The following is an 18,505-nucleotide window of genomic DNA, read 5'->3' as shown; positions in this document are numbered from 1 at the left end:
GTGAGTGTTGACCACGTCTGTGGTTTTTTTCCCTCTCTCCCCTGCAGGTAAACAAAGCTCCATCCAAAACTGGCAGGACTGTGAGGTGCCAAGCCCTCAGCCCCACAGCCCGGAGTCCTTGACGCAGTGCGTGGCCACCTAGCTGTGTCCCCCGCCCCAGCAGCCCCCACCTCCCTGCCTGCTCTCCGGGATCCAAGGCTGGGCCCCTGGCTCGGAGCCTGCTAAAGCACAGAGGTTTCTGCCCCGCGTGGCCAGTGTGGCGACTTGTATGGGGCAGGCAGGGGAGCTTCCAGTGACTGGGCCTGAGATGTCGCTGGGTGGTGGGGGGAGCCCCCCTCGGGGCCATTCTGTGCCTGGGCAGGCTCGGCGCCCCACCCTCTGTGCCTCAAACGGTCACCTGGAGTGCTGGGGGCTGGGGCACACCTGACGGTGGACAGGACAGAGCTCAAGGCCCTGGCACCGACCAGCCACCAGCGTTGCCTGAGGTGGTGCTGATGGTCTCCCGGGTGGCAGCGCCCAGTGCTCTGCTGGGGTGGGCAGGCAGGTGCGCGGAGGACCGGCTCAGCCCCGTGGGGAAAGCGCAGACCAACGCCCTATCTTGCCATAGTGGGTGCTCCTCTAGTTTTTTTTTAATTAAACACCCACTTTATTTCCTTTTGGTTTGTTTTGCTTTGCCTCTGCACGGGTGGACCTGGAGCAGCCGGGAGCCCCTCCGCCCCCTCCTGCTCACCCAGCGCATCGTGCGGGAGAGGGTGGGGCTGGCCGCGGGCTGCAGGGAGCCTGGCGGGGGGCTGGGACGGTGGGCATGTGAGGGGCTGGATTCCTTCCACCCCGATGGGGCAGCGGGTGGGGCTGGCCCCAGGGTGCCTCCTGGGCTCTCTCCATCTGGCTGCTTCCAGACAGCCCCAAGCAGGATGGGGCTGAAGCTTTCGAAGGTGTAAGTCCCGGCACAAGGCCTGGTCACTCCTGCCCCTGCTGTGCGAGCCCCACCCCCAGGCTGGGGTACAGGGGTGCTGGAGGCCCAGGTGTGAGGAGCAGGGCAGGAAGCCAGGCAGAGGCAGGGGTGTTAATTACAGTACAACTTTATTAATACTGGGATCTTCACAGTGCATTTGTTACTTGTAGCAGTGACTATTTAAATCAGGGCAGGGTGGGCTGGAGGGGGAGGAGCAGAGAGGATAATTTATCCAAAAACTGACAGAGAGAAAAGAAACAAAATGGTCCCAATGGCATGGGGGTGTGTGGAAGGGGTGAGGGGTAGAAAGGTGCATGGGGACCACGAGGGAGGCCTGGGGCAGGGAAATAAATTAAAAGAAGGAACAAGTTAACAACAGCACCAGAAAAGTTACTTCAGTCAAAAGACTTTGAAAAGAATGTCTCTGTACAAAATGAAAAGTAAAACAAATGTAAGAAGTCCCCCAAACAAAAGTCTGTGATGCGGGATGGTCGGCTTGGATCCCGGGGGAGGGGCTACGAGGTGGGCACTAATGGATGAGAGGTGGTCAAAGGGATGAAGGAATTATCTACAGCCCTGGGGTGGCTTGGAGGGGAAGCGGGGGTGAGCAAGGCGGGGGCACACCCTCCCTGAGCCTCCAAAGCCACCCCCCCTCCCCAGGAGGCAAGTTCTTCCTCCCCAGGATGCAAGGACCCAGCCACAACCCCACCGCACTGCTCTGTGCCTGCTCCCATCACACACCCTCCTCCATCGGCCTACCTGGGCAGAGCCTGGCGCAGCCCCGAGGGAAGGGGCAGTGTAAGACCCGCCCCGGGGCTGCCCGAACTGGCCACCCGCTCTCTGGCTCCCTCAGGCCCTCCCTCACCAGGCCCCCCAGGTGCCTACTCCCGGGTTTCGGGGCCGGCCGGAGTTCTTGGCAAGGTTTTTCTCAGACCTAGCGAATCATAGGTAACCGTTCTCCATCACCCTGGGCAGCTGGGGGCTCCACCCGCTCAGGGGCACCCTTGGTTCCTAGCCCCACGTGGCTCTCAGCTCTGGCACAAAAACTACCAAGCTGTCCAGCTAGGAGACTCAGACTGATCCCATCCTGTCCAGACCAGGAGAAGCCTGTTCTCCTGACCACAGGAGGCCCCTGCCCTGTGGCCCTGGCACCTTTTGAGACCAGTCCTCTGCAGGCCTGTGGACCTCAAGAAGCTCTACACGCTTTGGAGGTACACCTACTTTTATCTGCTTAGAGTTGGCACAACTTTGTGCATGGAGGGTGGGGAAGGGCACCCCCCACCCCCCGCCAGAAGGGCCAGGACTGTGGGTGGGGGCCGTGTCCTGGGATGGCATCTCCTCTGGCAACAGAGAGTCACAGCCACTGGACTTGCCCTCAGCTCAGCCTGGCTGGGGGGCCCCCACCCCGGACGGGCTGCAAGCCCTTACTTTGGCTTTGCTCCAGAGACGGGAGAACAGCTGTCCCCTGGCTTCTGGGGAGCAAATCAGCCCTTATCCTCCTGCATGGGCCCCCCAGACCACTAATGGGGCCCCTGTCCCTCAGGCACTCTCGGACACACCCTGTATCGTCCACCCTGTCCCCACACACAGTCCTTGTCCAGTCAGCTCCATTTTATTCTATTCATAACATACCCCCCCGTATACACCCTCTGTTGCTCCAGCTCCCACACCCAAAAGCGCTGAAACTGTGAGCCAAGTGCCACCAGAATTAGCCTTAATGTGCCCACATGAGCACCAAACATCTGAAAGTAGCTCCTGGGGGCTGGCCCATGACCCGGGGGTCACCTGGACTCCTTCCCTGCTTCCCCACCCTGCCCCCAGCTCCACCTCACGGGGGAGGAGAAGCCAGGACACGGGAGCTGCCTCAGGGTCCCCAGCCTCCTCCAGGCAGGCACCCTGCACGTCCTCTCTGAGACTTCACTGAGCCCTAGGCTCCCGCCCCCTTCTCCTCCAGCAGGCAGCCTCCCAACGTCACCTGCCCCGTGACCACCAGCCATTCTGCATCCTTTTCAGTCGAATCCACTGCCTTACCTGCTTGGGCACCTGGCCCCCTACGGCCCCCTACGGCCCCCGCCTCTCTGAGGGAAGGGAGCATGGGAGAGAAGGGGGAGGAGAGAGGAGGGACTCAGTCCGGAAAAGCCCGAGGCACCACTGGCCCTGGGGAGAAGCCCAGCCAGGTTAGCAGAGCCAGGCCAGGAGGGCAAGGCGAGGCCAGCCGGCCCTCTGCAGTGGGCGGGGAGGGCTCGGGGCTCACTGAGATGTGGGGAAGGCGGGGCCTGCAGTGAGGAAGAGGGGGACAGTGGGCAAGGAGAGTATAAAACAGGCTCTAAATCCAGTTCAAGGCCTGCAGGCTCCAATGTGGCGAGGTCTGTTAAGTCACTTTTTGTTTAAATGTTGAAGTCCAAGCTGGGTGTCTTTCTATAAAGTGGCTTTGCTTTGTGTGACTTAAAAAAACAACTTGCCTGGCTCTGTTCCCTCCTGGCTGCGCCTTTGCTGTGAGCCATGGCGGCCCAGCAGCCAGGCCCCTGCCTCGCCCTTGGCCAGAGGTGGGAGTGGTGTCATCACAAGATGCGGGGCGCTGACCTGTCGTTGGTGACGGTCCTGCGGAGCCGCACCCCACGCCGGATGGCCACCAGCATGTCTTCAGCTGGGGGGTCGCCGGTGGCTGCTGGGGGTGGGGTGGGCGTCCCCTCGGTGGGGGTGGCTGACAGGGCGGTGGGGAAGGGGAACTGGCCCTCACCCAGGGCATGGGCGCCTGCCACCAGCTCACCAAGCTTCTCCACCAGGCTGTGCCGATTGGCTGCCAGCTGCTGCTGCTCCTCGTCCTCGGCCCCGGGCCCAGGGTAGCCAGCAGGCTCAGGGGCTGGGCTGGCCCAGGCTGTGTTGGGCAGGCTCAACCTCTTCGGGGAGGCCTTCACCAGGTCTGGCGCCAGGGGCGAGGCGGCCTCATCGCTGTAGAAGACGCACTCCTCGCTGCCTGCCCGGGTGGGTCCCACATAGCCGGGGGAGTCGGGCACTGTGGGTGTCTTCACGGGGACGATGGGCGGCCGGATGGGGATAGGGCCAGCGCTGGAGAGGGCACGGCGCACCGTGGGCTTCGTGGAGGGTGTTCGGCGGATGGTGGCCACGCCAGGAGGCGCGCCCGAGGCGGTGGGCAGCCCGGCCGTGGGCAGCCCCGCGGTGGAGGCTGGGCGCTTGGTCTGGATCAGGCGGCGGTAGTTCTGGGCGATGTTGCTGTTGCGAGGGATGGTGGACGACTTGTCGAACTCGGGGGGGCCCTCGCCGTCTGCGTCCCCGTTCACCGAGTAGCAGTCGTAGTCTGAGCCTGGGGGCACGGGATGCAGTGGGTCGGGGCCTGGGGGCTGCAGGCCCAGGCACCCGCCCCAGCCCGGGGGCCTACCTTGAGAGGGGATCGTGTCCTCCGAGCAGGAGGGCGTGGTGGTCTGCGTGCTGTAGCCACTGGAGTACTGCAGGGAGTCTCGGCTGCTCTTCTGGTGTTCCAGGCTCAGGCCGCGCGTCAGCACCATGGCCAGGTCGCTGGCTGCAGGGGACACCTCCTCCCCGTGCTAGGTGGTAAGACTGTAGGCTGAAGCCTCACTCCCCAGCATCCGCCATCAGCTCCCCCCACCCCCCAGCCCAGACTCCAGGGAGCTCCCGCCAGGGGAAGAGCTGGCCCTGAGACCAGGCACCCGTCCTCCTGGCACTGACCTGGGGAGGAAGGGGGCCCTGGCTCGGCTGCCGAGGGAGCTGCTGCCTACCTTGGCTGCGATGGTGGCAGGGGACATTCGGGGTCGTGGAGCCTCCTCTCCACTGGGGCCCAGGGCGCCCCCACTGGCCGGGCATGGCTCTGCGTCTCGGAGGAGCTCCACTCTGTCCTTCCTCCGCTGCAGGGTGGAGGGCTGCTCGTGGGGGCCGGCCTTGGCCCAGTCCTGCAGGGCACGGCAGGCGGGTCAGGGCACCCTCTGCCAGCCAGCTCCCAGGGGCCCCTCACTGCAGTTGAGGCCAGGGTTTCTGGTGCATGTGGGGCCTCAGGCTCACAATCATGGTCAAGGACCAAGTACGGAGGGTGCTGGAACCCCTCCATCTGGCCGGGCACAGAGGGAGGACAACATCCCGGGAGGGAAAGACGTGAGTGTGGGGGGAGTGGCTGGACTGGTGCCCAGAGGGCTTTGCTTGTGGGGACCCGGCTGCGCACCGCCCGTCTCCAGCAGCGGGTGGGGGCACTGACCGAGGTGGGGGAGCTGCACTCGCTAACGGACTGGCAGGTTTCCGAGGCCTCAGAGGATGCAGAGCTGGAGGACTTCTGCCATGCAGAGGCGAGCGGATGGGCAGACAGGGCAGGGAGGCCAGAGCAGAGGAGAGAACAGATCTGGTCACAGGGCTAGCATGCAGCAGATGGTCCGAACAGCACCTGCCCCACGCCTCCTGCCCCAGGGCCAAGGCCGAGATGTCAGCAGCAGAATGCAGCACCCAGAGCACACGCCGCCAGCTCCGGGCTACCCTGTGGCCCAGCCCAAGAGCCACCCACTTTGGGAACGAGCGGCAGGCCTGGCTGCTGGCCTGGATGTGGTGGGCCAGGGGAAGAGAGGTGAAAGACAGCAGTGGGTGTCTGGCCGCAGCAGCTGGGTTGACGGTGTCACTGTTGTCTGGAGAGGGCAGGAACAGGCACAGGGGGGGTGGGCTCCAGAGTTCCCTCCCGCACCTGGTAAGACTCCTGGATTCATTTACAGGTGATGATGAACCAAGATCACCAAAATAAAAGGAAAAGGTACCAGAGGATGAGGCTTCAGAGGAAACAATAGACAAATTTAGGTTTTTCCCAATGTAACTGTTAAAACAACAAAAATCGACGGAAAGCCTGACCTGTGGTGGCGCAGTGACTAAGAGCTGACCTGGAACGCTGAGGTCGCCGGTTCGAAACCCTGGGCTTGCCTGGCCAAGGCACACAGGAGAAGCAACTGCTTTGCTCCCCCCCCTCTCATATCAATAAATAAAATCTTTTAAAAAACTGATGGAATGAAGTATGTGGAAAAACTCAATGGAAAAAATTCAACAGTCATAAAACCACCAGCACTACACTAGGAATAGAAAGAACTTCCTCTAACCCAATGATAAAGAGCGCCTGTACTAGATACCTTTCTCTCTGTCCGACCTGTTGTGGCGCAATGGACAGAGCATCACCTCAGGGCTTGCCTGGTCAGGGCACATATGAATGCTTCTTGCTCCCTTTCTTTCCCCCGCCCCTCTACAATCAATCAATAAACTCTTTAAAAGAGATACTCTTCTCTCTGAGGCTGGGAGTGAACGGGACACGAGGCAAAGAGGAACAGTGCAGAGAGGTCGGCTGTGAAGGAGAAGCATGCGGCGGGGGCTGGTCAGTGCACGGACGGGGGGGGGGCTGCACAGTGGGCACCCCCTCGGGCAGGAGAGCAGAGGGCGAGTGCTGAGCCCAGACGGAAGCGCGGCTTTGCTCTGACGGGGAGCGTGGTACGCAGAATCAAATGCAGGTGGGGTCGCTCTGGTCACCCTGCCTGTGCCTCAGGGCATGTGGCCTAAGCTCCCTTTGTCTTTGGCCGTGGTCTCCGTTTGTCCATCTCACTGAGGCTGCAGGAACTGAGAGCCTGCACCTGAGGAGAATCTCTGCGGTTAGAGTGAGCTGCCCTAAGCGTGGGGATGGCGGTGGGTCGCAAGGGGCCAGAGGTGGCAGCTGCCCACTTCTTGCTCCTACGGCCAGAAGAGGGGAGGCAGTGGGGCCACAAAAGCCTCTTGTTGACACGGCTGTGGCTCTGTGGCTGCTCCACACCTTCCCTGCCTCTTCTTAGCCTTGAGGCAGTGAACTCAGAGTGGCCCCCAGTGTGGCGACCCTGGGGATGCCCAGGCCAGTGCCAACAGCTGTAGGTGGTCCCACACGCCAATAGTCTGAGGCTGGCACGGGGCTACTGCACCTCGTCCCGGTGGTGCTGCAGACACCCCCTCACCTGGCTGGTGATGTCTGAAGGCATGGGTGAGGGAGGCTTGGAGTAGGTGGCATCCTGGGAGACGAAGCCAGAGTCGTGGGAGGAGATGCTGGAGAGGCGGGCGGTGGCGGTGGCGGTGGCGGGCTGCGCCAGGCTGCGGTAGCGACAGGTGGAACTGGGTGAGTATGTTTGGGCGCCCCCAGGCCACGGGGTTCCGCCACCCTTGGTGCTGCCACTGCTGCTGGGGGCGCTGAGGGAGTGAACAGGGGGACAAGCAGCCAGACAGGGAGACACGGGGGTGTGTGTGGAAGGGAAAGTGACAGATAAAGGTGGGAGAGACGGGTGAGGGGCAGAGGAAGGAAAAGACAATGTTAGACTACAAGGTCCTGAGACCCAGGTGCCACAGAGGAGCTGGGTTCTGGGACCGTGGGACGGGGTGGAGTCTGGGCAGGGGCAGCACCAAATATCTGGCCCAGCCCGACCTCGGAGCACCCGAGCTCCCTGGGGGCCGCCGTCAGGGCAACACAGTCTCTCTGCCTCCCATTCTACCATCAGGACAGGTAACAATGGGGAAACTGAGTCACCAGGCGTCGGTTCCCCGGTCGGACCCCCTCAAGGGTGTCCAGCCCTGTAGCTCACATCCTCTGTGTCACCGGTTTGTTCACTCTGGGTTGCCTACTCCAGAGGGTGATCCTGAAACCCCTAGCACCTGTCCCTGGTCATGGGTGTCCCCTGCAATCAGCGCCCCCTCCTGCGGGGCCACCACCTGAGGTCCAACAGACCCGGGCCCTCCTCCCCCTGCAGGAATAGTAGTTGTGCCCGGCTCACCTCCCAGGACCTGGATGCCCAGCCAGACACGATTCTGGGGAAGGAGTACCAGGCACAGAGGAGTGACTTGCTCTGTGCTCACTGCCTTCCCACCCAAGGAGCCTTGAATCTGAAATGTCTCCTCCAAACCCTGCCCTGGTGCCGGCTCAGGACGCACCTCGACCCTGCGCCTGCCTGGTGATGCAGTGGGAGCCGGGGGCCAGCCTGGGCTCGGATCTGGGTCTGTGGCCGCTGCCCCGGCACCAGTTCTCAGGAAACAGCCCACCAGAGTGTGTGCAAGCTTGCGGCCTCAGCAAATGTTCCCAGAAGCCTCCATGCCTCTCCCAGTCTTAGATTCTCACCAGCCCCCAGACTGCTGGACCTGGCAGAGCCCAAAGGTTAAATGCTGGGATTCTGTGTCTTGGGTCTCAGTTTCCCCGTGATGAAATGGAGCTAACACCATACCCTATCCAGTGGTGTAGGAGTCAATAAAGGAAATGCATAAAGTATTGAGCACGGCACCTGGCACGTGGTTATTGCCCCATAAATGAAGCGGTTCCCACACAGACCCGCCTGCTGCCACGTGCCTGTCCCAGCTGCTCTCGTGTGCCGAGGGTGTACTATCCTTCCACACTTGCAAATTCCTCAATGACACAGAAATGGTGTGAATTGTGGGGCCCTGAAGCAATTCTTGGTGCAGTTCTTGTGGGAGCTTCCCTGTTCCCTCTTGGGGCGTCCCTGTGCCTGCTCCACCCCCCGGGCCCCCACTGACCTACACATGCTGGACTTCCGGGAGCTGGAGCTGCTGGGTGACGAGGGTGGGGTCTGGTAGGACCAGCTGTAGTCCGAGCCCTTCAGGTCTTTGATCACCTGGACATGAATGGAGGTCACTGGAGGTAGCCCTGCCTGGCAGAGAGCCTTCTAATTTCCTGGGTCCCCCAGAGGGATGGTAGGGTCCGAGGGCCCCTCCTCCTTCCCAGTTGAGAACCAGGCTCCAGCAGGAGACTCCGAGTCTGACCCCCTCCCCCAGCCTTTTCCAAATGCAAGCTTCTAATGCAAGCTCTGAGTGCTGGGGAGGTGTTTAGGGAGAGTCCGCCTTCTGGTTCTCGGGGACGCTGCCCAGTCTGGGCTGGGCCTCTCAAGTCACACACACCTAGTGAATTCTGAGCTTGAGCCTAGGCTAGGCTGGGGATACGGGAGAAACAGGCGCTCCTGAGAACTTGCTGTTGCCGGCAGCCAAGCCAGGTGACAACGACCACAAAGGACATCATGGGGTTCAAATCCTGGCTGTGTTGTGCCCCTTGGGCAAGTTCTAGACCTCGCTGAGCCTCATTTTCCCCTAGTGCCTACTAAGAGCCATGTCACAGGGCTGTGCCACAGGCCTGACCCTGGCACGGGGGGAGCATGGTGGTGGGGTGAGGTGGGCAGGCTCAGGGCCAAGCCCCATGAATCGGGACTTCTGTCCATCTTCCCTCAGCCTAAGGCCCCTGTTGGGTCCTGGAGCACATCACCCTTCACCTGAGCAGGTGCTCTTGGATATACCATAGTGGGTGTCAGGACATGTCTGGTCTTCTGTCCCCAATTGCTTCTCTCAAATGCTGCCTCCTTTTCTACTGTCCCCAAACAAAGGCAGGCCACTGCCTTCCATCCTGTCCCCGGGGCTGGCCGTACCTGCTCGCTGGCAGGGGGCAGCTTGTGGGGCTCCGCGGTCAGCACCACCAGGTCGTCGATGATGCCCTGCAGGTGGGTGATCTCGCCCAGCATGGTCAGTTCGCCGTTCTGAGGAAGCGGTGAGTCAGAGCCCCAGCCTGGGCCCCGCCTGCCCACCCTGGAGGAACAGGCCGCACCTGACCGCTCCTCCTCCACCCTCTCAGCCTGGGGCTGGTGTGACCGTCGGTCCAGACCACGCCAGTGATGAGTTATGAGGCAGGCTTTGGATAGAAGCACTCAGCACTGAATGCACCCAGCCAGGGTCACTGAGAAGTGGCCTTTCTCCAAGGTCAAGAGATCAACCCTGGGCCTGGCTCAGCCTGCTGGGACCAAGTCACCAAAAACAACTCACACCCAGCAGTTCCCAAATTCTAATTCTTGGGATGTGGTGATGGTAGCACCCCGGGGGACTGCTCAACCAGCCCAACTGTGCGACCCTTTGAATGCCACTCTGGCCTGAGGGACCCACCACCACAGGCTGCAGGAAAGTGATGAAGGTGCAGAAGCGGCCTCGCTCCTCGATCAGGGCCCGGCGCACCGCCTGCTTCTCCGTCTCCTCCAGCAGCAGGTACATGTCGTTGACGTCCTGCAGGGCGCTGTCCAGCTGCGGCTGCAGGTCTCCTTTCCCTGGAGGGGTTAGGAGGAGAGGCCACGCTGGGGTCCCCAGCCCAGCTCGCTGCGTCTGTGGCTCAGGCCCCGTGGTGGTGTCCCTGGCTGCAGGGTTGGGCGCTGCCATGGGGGCCGGGGGCCGGGGAGGGCAGTCAGGACTCCAGGGCTTGTGGAGAGGCTGGTCCCCAGAGCAGGCACAGAGGACAGACAGACACGCACAAAGGAAAAGACACCACAGCTGCAAAGCCACCCAGGACCTGCGGTGGGCTGCCCTAAATGACTGTGCCCAGGACACCCTCACTGCCCACAGGAGGGTGCCCTCTCGCCTCCCATGCTCCAGGGAGGTGGGGTGGAAACAAGACAATACAGAGCATGGGGCTCAGCTGTCCTCCGGGCCCTGGGAGCAGGGGCGGAGGTGTCTCAGTGTGGCCCCCACTCAGCTCAGGGAGCAATGCACAAGGACAGCAACAGCGACACCAAGAAGCAGCGAAAGAGACAGAGAGAGGCGAGAGGATGATGTAGAGGAGCAGCGAGACAGGGAGTGGGGAGGTGACAGGTGAAAACGCTGGGTGGTGGGCGGGGGCAGGGCAACCATGGCCTGTGCCCCCACCCAGCCTGGCCTGGCAGACTGACCCAGCAATGGCCCCAGGGGGACTGTGCCCCAGGCCCCTCCCTCGCTGGACCCACCGCCTTCCTTGCTCCTCCTTGGCCTGGAGAGGCTCCTTCCAATGGCCCTGAGCTGGGGGAGACAGACAAATGCGACAAGGACGGGAGGAGCAGCTGGAGAGACGGACATTTGACTTACCAAGTAGCTCTACAGGAAGGATGTGGGAGAAGGAGAGACAGAGAAAGAAAGAATGTGTGAAAGACAGCCGGATGGACAGAGCCACTTCTGGGGAGGGGTGGGGCGCCTGGGCCTGCGAGCCTCCGGCCACCTCCCTGAGAGGGGAGGGCCAAGGCAAGGGCTGGGCTGCAGGGAAGCTCCCTCTGTCCCACCCAGCAGGTTGGAGTGGCCTGTGTCCAGGACAGGGCTCTCTAGCCAGGATGACGCCCCCGGCCGCGCCAGAGGGCGCTGGGGCAGATGCAGTGGGCCCCTGGGGCTGTGCCTCCGCGGGCAGCCTGGGGCTCTACCTTTGCGAGCTTTCTTCTGCAGCTTCAGCGTGTCTGAAGACTTTTTCTTGATCTCATGCCGGGCTCGTTTGTACTCTGTGCAGGGGATGAGAGAGAAGCGCTATGCCCGGCGCCCTGCTGCGTTGGGGCGGAAACCCAGGCTGAGCCCTCGCCTCACCTTTTGCGTGGTCCTTGTCCAGCTGGTTGACTGACTTCTTCCAGTCTTCAATGCGCTCCTGCAGCGGGTTGATGAGGCTCTCCAGCAGGGCGCTATGAACATGGGTGTGCAGGTCAGGGCCAGCAGGGGATTCTCCCTGTAACAACCCCGCCCGGCCGTGGCGCCCACTCACTTGGTGAACTGCCGCAGCTTGGTCTCGATGCTGCGGTGGCGCATGCACATGCGCGTGAGCGCCGAGCCGATGTCCCGTGTGGCCCCTGGCGAGGCAAGCGCGAGGCATGGGAATGGGCCCGCCGGGGCTTCTGCAATGCCGGACTCGGCCGCGAGGGGGCGTGCTGGCCCGCGAAGGCCGCGCTGCAGTCAGCAGCCGTCCCTAGCATCTCGCAATCCTGCCAGCCCCATGCAGGGGGCTTAATCATTCCTCCACAGTTACAGAGTCCCCTCCTCCGTGCAGGACCATGCCAGTTATGCCAGCCTCCTGCAGCTTGCGGATGCTCTGGTGGTCAAGCCGGGAACCCTTCACTCAGCTGGGAGAGGCCAGAATCAAAGACTGGCCCAAGAGCAGGCCAAAAATCTCCTCCCATCCAGGTATGCTCAGATGCAGGCGTGAGTGTCAGCATGCACCCACTGCCTCGGTTCTCATCACCCAGAGAAAGAGAAGTCCCAGGTAGCTGCTACTCAGACCAGAAAGCAAAGGAGATGCCACAATGAGACTCACTGTACATAAGGGGGAACAACTCTGGCTGAGGTGAGGGGTCAAACGAGTGTCTCATAGCCAGAAAGGAAGCCCCTGTAACATCCCTGTCACCAATCACCGATTCCTGCTTACATGCCTCTAGTGATGAGAGGCTCACTCTCGTCACTTTATCATCAGCCCCTTCCTTAGGGAGCAGAACGCAAGATCCTGACTCTGGGCCTAGTGTCCCTCCCTGGCTCATACCCCACTCAGCCAGTCCAGCCTCCAGCCTAACCTGGGGCCGCCCCAGCCTCCAGCTGTGCTCCCCCCCCCCCCACCTCGGGTGTTGGTGGCCATGTCAGCCACTTTCTGGAAGGCATCCAAGAAGGCCACAGCAGCCAGCACAGTGGTCCTGGGGAGACGGGGAGATGGACAGTAGGCTGGTTAGTGGTGAGGTGTCCTCACCTCCCAGCCCCCCGTCCCCTTCCCAGTTGGGACGTCCTCAGCAGCCTCACCTCAGCTGGGAATGCAGCTTTGTGGCCTTGGAGTTGAAGTCCTCCCAGATGGGGTAGGAGCTCTGCAGAGGAAATGGGAGAGGAAGTGAGACTCTATGGGGCTCAGGGTTCCACTGGCCCGGGCCCCCCACATGCCTCTGTCCAGACTCCGGGCAGCTTCTGAAACCAGCCCCGCCCTCCTGGAGAGGGTGGCTCCTGGGCCCTCCAGGGAGACAGAGGACCAACGACAGAGCCATGGGGCATGAGGAAATCCTGGCCTGGGGAACAGATGCCTTTGCTCATCCCTCCTCCCTGACAGTCAGGAAGTTCGGCCTCTTGCCTGCAGTCACATCCTCCCTCAAGGGAGATGGAAACAGTAAACGGCAGGTTCTGGGTCCTCGGGGCTGCCCAGGGTCTTGGCAGGGCATTTGGGCTAAGCCGCAAGAGAGTGGGGTTCAAGGTACTCTAGGTCTAAACTAGAGCCTCGGAGGGCCCCCACTCTGTGCCCCGGAAGCTGCCGCCAGCCCTGCCATCCATCCAGCCTAGCCAGCAGCAGTGGCTCCCAGGCCCAGGGAGGGTGTGACTGCTGCAGGGCCCAGCCAGCCCGTCCAGGACAGCCAGGCCCTGGGCTGAATGGGGCCTTGTGCGGCCAACAGTGCCACCTTTTTCCACCCCCGGCACCCCCTTGTCCTGGAGACACAGTGTGGCCTTTATCCCAGCCTGGCCCAAAGCTCTGAATTGGGAGGGGGTTTCCCAGTAGGGAGGCTGAGCTCCTGGTGACTGAGTTGTCCAGTCTAATCAAGGGGCTTTTCTGGCTAATGTGCCTTCCCATGGCTGCTGGGTCTTGGAGAAACCTCAGCCATGGCCCAAGAGCCCCATGGGTGTCTTAACTCTTGAAAGGGAGCCCCAGGCCAGCAAAGCCTCAGCTCCAAGGGGCTTCCATGTGGGATGGGGCCCTGGGACTAATCCCAAGGAAAAGGGGAAGGTGGAGACCCCTGCCTTCAAGGTCTCGGAGGGAGCCCAGCTGGGCGGGAGCCCAGGGGCAGGCTTGGGATGGCCTCCTCAGCGGAGGACAGCCTGCAGCGGTGGGAAGGAGATGGGGCAGCTGCTGGGAGCCTCAGAAACTCCCTCCCCTCCCAGCCCAGCCCAGCCAGGGCCCAGGGAAAACAAATATTTGAGAAGTTCACACAGGCTGGAACTGGAGGGGGAGGCTGTGGGTGGGCTGTCTCCATGTGGGCCAAGCTCGGGGAGAAGGGGCCTGGGAGGTCAGCCCTGGCAGGCCCGAGCACCTCACCCTCACCTTGGCACCCCCAAGGGTCTTCTAAAAGGTGGCACCCTCGGGCTGACTTTAGCTCGGCAGTTCTTTCGGGTCAAGTTCACTTGTTAAAAGGTGGCACCCTCCCACCACCTTGACCCTTTCAACCCTGAAGCCTTGCTGAGCCCTTCAGGGAGGAGAGACGAGGCTGGGATGCAGGTGTCCAGGGCAGCTACCCAGGCTCCCGGGCAGTCTAAGAGAGCAAGGGGTCAGGTAAAACCGGGCAGAGAGAAGGCCCTACTCCCCACGGCCCACCCTGACAGCTCGGACCCAGCCAGGCTCACTCCATCTCAGACCTTCACAGTCTCGCTCTCGTGTGGAGGGGACAAGATGGGGCGTGGGGAGGCCAGGCCCACTTCCTCCTCAGCAGATGGACTGAGAACCTATCCCTAAGGACTGGGGACTCCACCCCCACTGGTAATTCATAAGGGTCCCCAGGGATGAGGATTTGAGGGGCTAGAGCAGCCAGTGCCCCAGGAGAGTCAGTCTTCACCTGGGCCCGCACCTGGCTGGGCCCGCACCTGACAGTGATTACTACTGTTGATCAAGGGCTCGGTGTGTTCCAGGCACTGTGCTGAGTGAGCCCTGTCACTGTGTGATCGCACCGAATCCCTCTAACAGCCCTGTGAAATGCAGGCTTATCACCCCCATTCTACAGATGTGGCGGCTTAGACAGATTAAGGTCAGACTGGCCCAGGCCGCCGAGTGGCAGGATCAGGATTTGATACTCTGTCTGAACGGTCACTGCAGTCAGGGCAGAGGCTGCAGAGAGATGAGTAACTGGGCATCAAGGGTGGAGAGAGGCAGGGACTGCAGGGATGGGAGAAACGACCCCATCCCTGCAGTCCCTGCAGGACCCTTATGAATTACCAGTGGGGGTGGAGTCCCCAGTCCTTAGGGATAGGTTCTCAGTCCATCTGCTGAGGAGGAAGTGGGCCTGGCCTCCCCACGCCCCATCTTGTCCCCTCCACACGAGAGCAAGACTGTGAAGGTCTGAGATGGAGTGAGCCTGGCTGGGTCCGAGCTGTCAGGGTGGGCTGTGGGGAGTAGGGCCTTCTCTCTGCCAGTGGGCTCGGGCGACTCTGGAGGGGGCAGGTGATGTGCTTGTCACTAGAGGTGTCCAAGTGGATGGGATAAGACCAGTGAAGAGACTGTTGGGGCCTCTGGGCCCTCAGAAACTGTCTGGGTGGTGGTCGTGGTCCTAACATTGGCTGTGCAGGTGAGTGACCAGGCTACAATCCCAGAGAGAGGGCTTTCCAGGTGACCCTGGGCCAGGAACGCCCCCTGAGTCTCAGTCTCCTCACATGCAGGATCAGGATGGGAACTATGCCTCCTTCACGGGGTCAGTACTGAGACTGAGAAACAGCACTGTGCTGGGACCTAGTTAAGTGCTCAGTTAATGCTGGCTAACAGACACAGGCCCCCTGCCTCCCTGCCAGGAGCCCAGCCAGGGCCTCTGTGTCTGGGTGACATTCCCCACTCTTGAGAGTAGGCAAAAAGTATGACCCCATTTTCTGAACGGGCCAGTGCTGGGTGGAGGCCCATTCACTCTGCTGAAGGTGCTGCCCAGGCCGGTGGGGGCCAAGGCAGAGCCCAGTGCTCAGCCCAGTCCCATCATCTTGGGTAAGTCCCTGTCCCACTCTGGACGTCAGTGGGCATATGAGCCAAGTTCAGTGAGGCACAGTAGGCAGGGGCAGGTCCTGAGAGCCCCGTCCTCATCCCTGAGTGGGTGCCCTGCTCCACACCTTCCAGGCTCCAGGAACAGCTTGTAGAGCCCTCCCCCAACCCTCAAACCAGGGTCTGAGCCTTCAGAAGGGCCAGGGTGGGCTCTTGTAGGACCTGTGGACACGCTGTGGGGAAGCCTCATGGGGCAAACTTATTCCCTCGACATAGCTACCCTCTGAGGAAGAGCCAGACGCTGCCACCTACAGCCAGGTGATGGGTCTCCAGGTGGCCCAGTCCCCTGCTCTGTCCCTGGCTGGAACACATGCATATGTCATAGGTAGGGGAGTATCTGTACGTGGCATCACCCCAGGTGAAACCTCTCCCATTTTGCCTCCACCTGTCAGAAAATCCTGCTTGAATCCATTGCTACAATCTGGGCCCATTCTCTTCTGTCTCATCCCAAAGTTCCTTGCAAACATGTCGGAGAGGGAGGAAGCAGTCATGCCCCCTTCTCTGAGCAAAAGCTGCTGCTCTCTGCAGTGCTTGAGGACAGGTTGCCAGGGGGAGGGTGTCGGTCCTGGAGGTGGCGGGATGAGGGTGGTCTGGGCTACCTGGCCCCCGGAGGGGATCCTGGTGCCAGGGCTGTGATATCCACAGGGCAGCAGGAGCTGCTGAGAGTAGAGGCCTAGCAGAAGGGCCCAGAGGTGGGCTTGGAAGGGATGAAGGTCTTAGGGGAGGCAGCCCATGTGGGGGCAGAGGGCACCTACATGCCCTCTGTCCATAGTCCCAGGCCGGGGGTGGGTCAGGCCTCTTCTGGGGAGGCAGGTACCTGGCCGCTGCACCTGAGCACATTCCCTGGCAGCACCAGGACCCCCTGGCATGCCTGTAACCCTCCACCCCCTGATGGGGCTGCCTTAGTGTGAGGCAGGCTGCACCTTCATGAGTGATGTTTTCTCCTGGGCCTGTGGTATCACCTGTGATGTCACCATGGGACTGTGTGTTGTGCACTTGGAAGTGTGTGACAGGCTGAGCTGGTGGTGGTTCTCAGGAGTTCCTGTGGGGAACCTAGTTCTCTTCCTTGCTCTTTCCTCACCCCAAAAGAGAAGGGAAGAAAGGCCGGTTCCCGCCCCCCATCCTGTCACTGGAGCTGGACCTCCTCTCTGGTCATCGTCCAGCTCTGCCAAACCCTCTCTGGGGAGAGGATGCCCCTGGCCTCCTACATCAGCAATAAGGGGTGAGGTCAGGGACAGTGTCCAATAGTCTCCTAAATGACCTTGAGCCATTCCCAGGCCTCAGTTTCCCCACCTGGTGAGCCAGTGGTGGGCAAGGAGCCAGTGGCTTGCTCCAGTCTGACCTTGGGCAATCGTGGGGAAGGGATGGAGGTGAGGCCTGGGGTGGAAGTAGGCTAGGGAAGGCCCTCCCCTGGGGCAGCTCTATAAATCCCAACCCTCTCCGTGCCTCCTCCCATGGAGGCCCTGGGATGCAGGGGCGCTCAGCCTGGAGACCTTGCAGTCCCAGAGCTTCCTGGGGTCGCTGTGGGGGGGCCGGGGCCAGGCGGCAGTAGCAGGGTCGGGCACAGTGACCAAGGCCGGTGGGGAAGGAGTTAATGATTCTCCGCTTGATTATTTTCTCCTGCTTTGGCGGTGACAGCATTGTCTAGGCTCCAAGGCTAGCGTTAGAGGTGTGTGTGTGTGTGTGTGTGTGGGGGGGGGGGCATCGCTAGGGGGAGGAGGCGGAGAGACCCGGTACCTGGTTAAAGGAACACTGAGTTGCCCCAGGAGCCAAACCCCATTCATGGTGTGAGGATCTGGGGCGCAGGGAGCCCGGGTGTACACAGGCTCCGCTCGCGAACCCACGGGGGCGCTGCGATCCGGGAGACCCCGAGCAGACCTCGGGACCGACGGACACCCCAACACCCCCCAAACAGGCGCCCGGAGCCCCCGGCACACAGCAGACGCAGGCCGGCCCCGCTCGGACAGCTAGACAAGGACACACGGACCCCGCGGTGCACAGACACAGCAGGCACGGCTGCCCGCCGCCACGCGCCCCACGGGGACCCGCACCCGCGCACCCCGTTACCTTCATGTCGTTGACGATGGCCTGGAAGAGCCCGCCCAGGGCGCCGCACTCCTTCTCCGCCGTCTCCATGCTCGGGCCGAGCGGCGGCAGAGCGCGGGCGGGGCGCGGGGAGCCGGCCCGGGGGAGCCGGGCGGCGGCGGGCGCTCGCTCCGGGCCCGGCCGGGCCTGCCGCCTGGGGGCCGCGCTCAGCGGCCGGCCGCGCCGCGCTCCAGGGTTGCGGGCCGCCGCGGGGCGGCGCGGGCCATGTCTTGGCGGGGCTGGCGGCGGCGCGGGGGGCGCGGCGCGGGCAGCTGACGGCGCGGCCTCGGCGCGGGGACTGAGGCGGCGGTAACCGGAGCCGCCGCGGCGCGGGCGTCACGTGGGCGCGGCGCAGGGGGACGCGGGGGGGGGGGGGGTGCGCGGCGGGAGGGGCTGTGGGAACCGCCGGGCGGGCGCAGGCCCGTTCGCCGCCAGGCACCGCGGCTTTGAAATCCGAGCCCAGCGCGACCAGACTGGTCGGGCAAGCAGGGCCCGCGGCGCGGGCGCCTCCGCGAGTCGTGGGCGGCGCTGGGGCGGGGCCCGCGGGCCACCCTGCGGGGGTGGGACGGTCCACGGGTAGGGGCTCATCGCAGTTGTTTTTTTTTTCATCATTTGGTCTCCCGCCGGGGGCTTTCTAAGCTTTGAGCGGACCTGCGGAGGGCTGGGGTCCCCTCGCAGCATCCCGTTGGACGCCCACACCACACGCCGCGGGAGTGCTAGGTGTCCCGAGGGCCTCCCGCCATGGGGCTTTTCATCCCCGGCACAGTCGAGTTCTGACCCTCCTTCAGAAAAGTTCTTTGGCTCTTTTTCCAAGAGGCGCCGGTGCACTTGGATGGGGTGCCTGAGGCCAGGCTTTTAGGGTTAGTAGTGTCCTGGTCCTTAGACAACTTCCTTCTTTGGGGTGGGGACCTTGTCAGACCAGTAGGGCAGAA

At 62.4% G+C, this 18,505-nt stretch overlaps 2 protein-coding genes across 10 annotated transcripts in view; one reads left to right on the top strand and one right to left on the bottom strand.

Moving 5' to 3' along the window:
* The window catches only part of IL34 (interleukin 34), a 76,844-nt gene extending 76,191 nt beyond the window's left edge, over nt 1-653 (top strand). For all 7 annotated transcript variants that reach the window (XM_066350064.1, XM_066350068.1, XM_066350061.1 and 4 more), the window contains exon 7: nt 48-653. In XM_066350064.1, the coding sequence (XP_066206161.1) occupies nt 48-142 (95 nt within the window). In that variant the 3' untranslated portion in view covers nt 143-653. The remainder of the gene's footprint in view (nt 1-47) is intronic.
* A 411-nt stretch (nt 654-1,064) lies between these two features.
* MTSS2 (MTSS I-BAR domain containing 2) lies at nt 1,065-17,884 on the bottom strand. 3 transcript variants are annotated; one of them, XM_066350058.1, is made up of 14 exons: nt 17,556-17,884; nt 12,518-12,579; nt 12,341-12,414; nt 11,499-11,583; nt 11,327-11,418; nt 11,170-11,244; nt 9,899-10,056; nt 9,391-9,498; nt 8,492-8,589; nt 6,934-7,162; nt 5,184-5,258; nt 4,714-4,884; nt 4,356-4,521; nt 1,065-4,280 (listed from the first exon to the last, which is right to left on the bottom strand). In XM_066350058.1, the coding sequence occupies exons 1-14, from the start codon at nt 17,622-17,624 to the stop codon at nt 3,517-3,519; spliced, it is 2,226 nt and encodes a 741-aa protein (XP_066206155.1). In that variant the 5' UTR covers nt 17,625-17,884; the 3' UTR covers nt 1,065-3,516. The 3 variants fall into 3 exon arrangements, with proteins under 3 accessions (XP_066206155.1, XP_066206157.1, XP_066206156.1); XM_066350060.1 differs by having other exon boundaries at nt 6,934-7,066; XM_066350059.1 differs by lacking the exon at nt 5,184-5,258.
* Nucleotides 17,885-18,505: the final 621 nt, after the last annotated feature.

The sequence above is a fragment of the Saccopteryx leptura genome, chromosome 9, assembly GCF_036850995.1.
Source record: "Saccopteryx leptura isolate mSacLep1 chromosome 9, mSacLep1_pri_phased_curated, whole genome shotgun sequence".
NCBI lineage: Eukaryota > Metazoa > Chordata > Mammalia > Chiroptera > Emballonuridae > Saccopteryx > Saccopteryx leptura.
The sequence above is the reverse complement of the archived record's forward strand: the minus strand, read 5'-3'. Positions and strand labels throughout refer to the sequence as shown.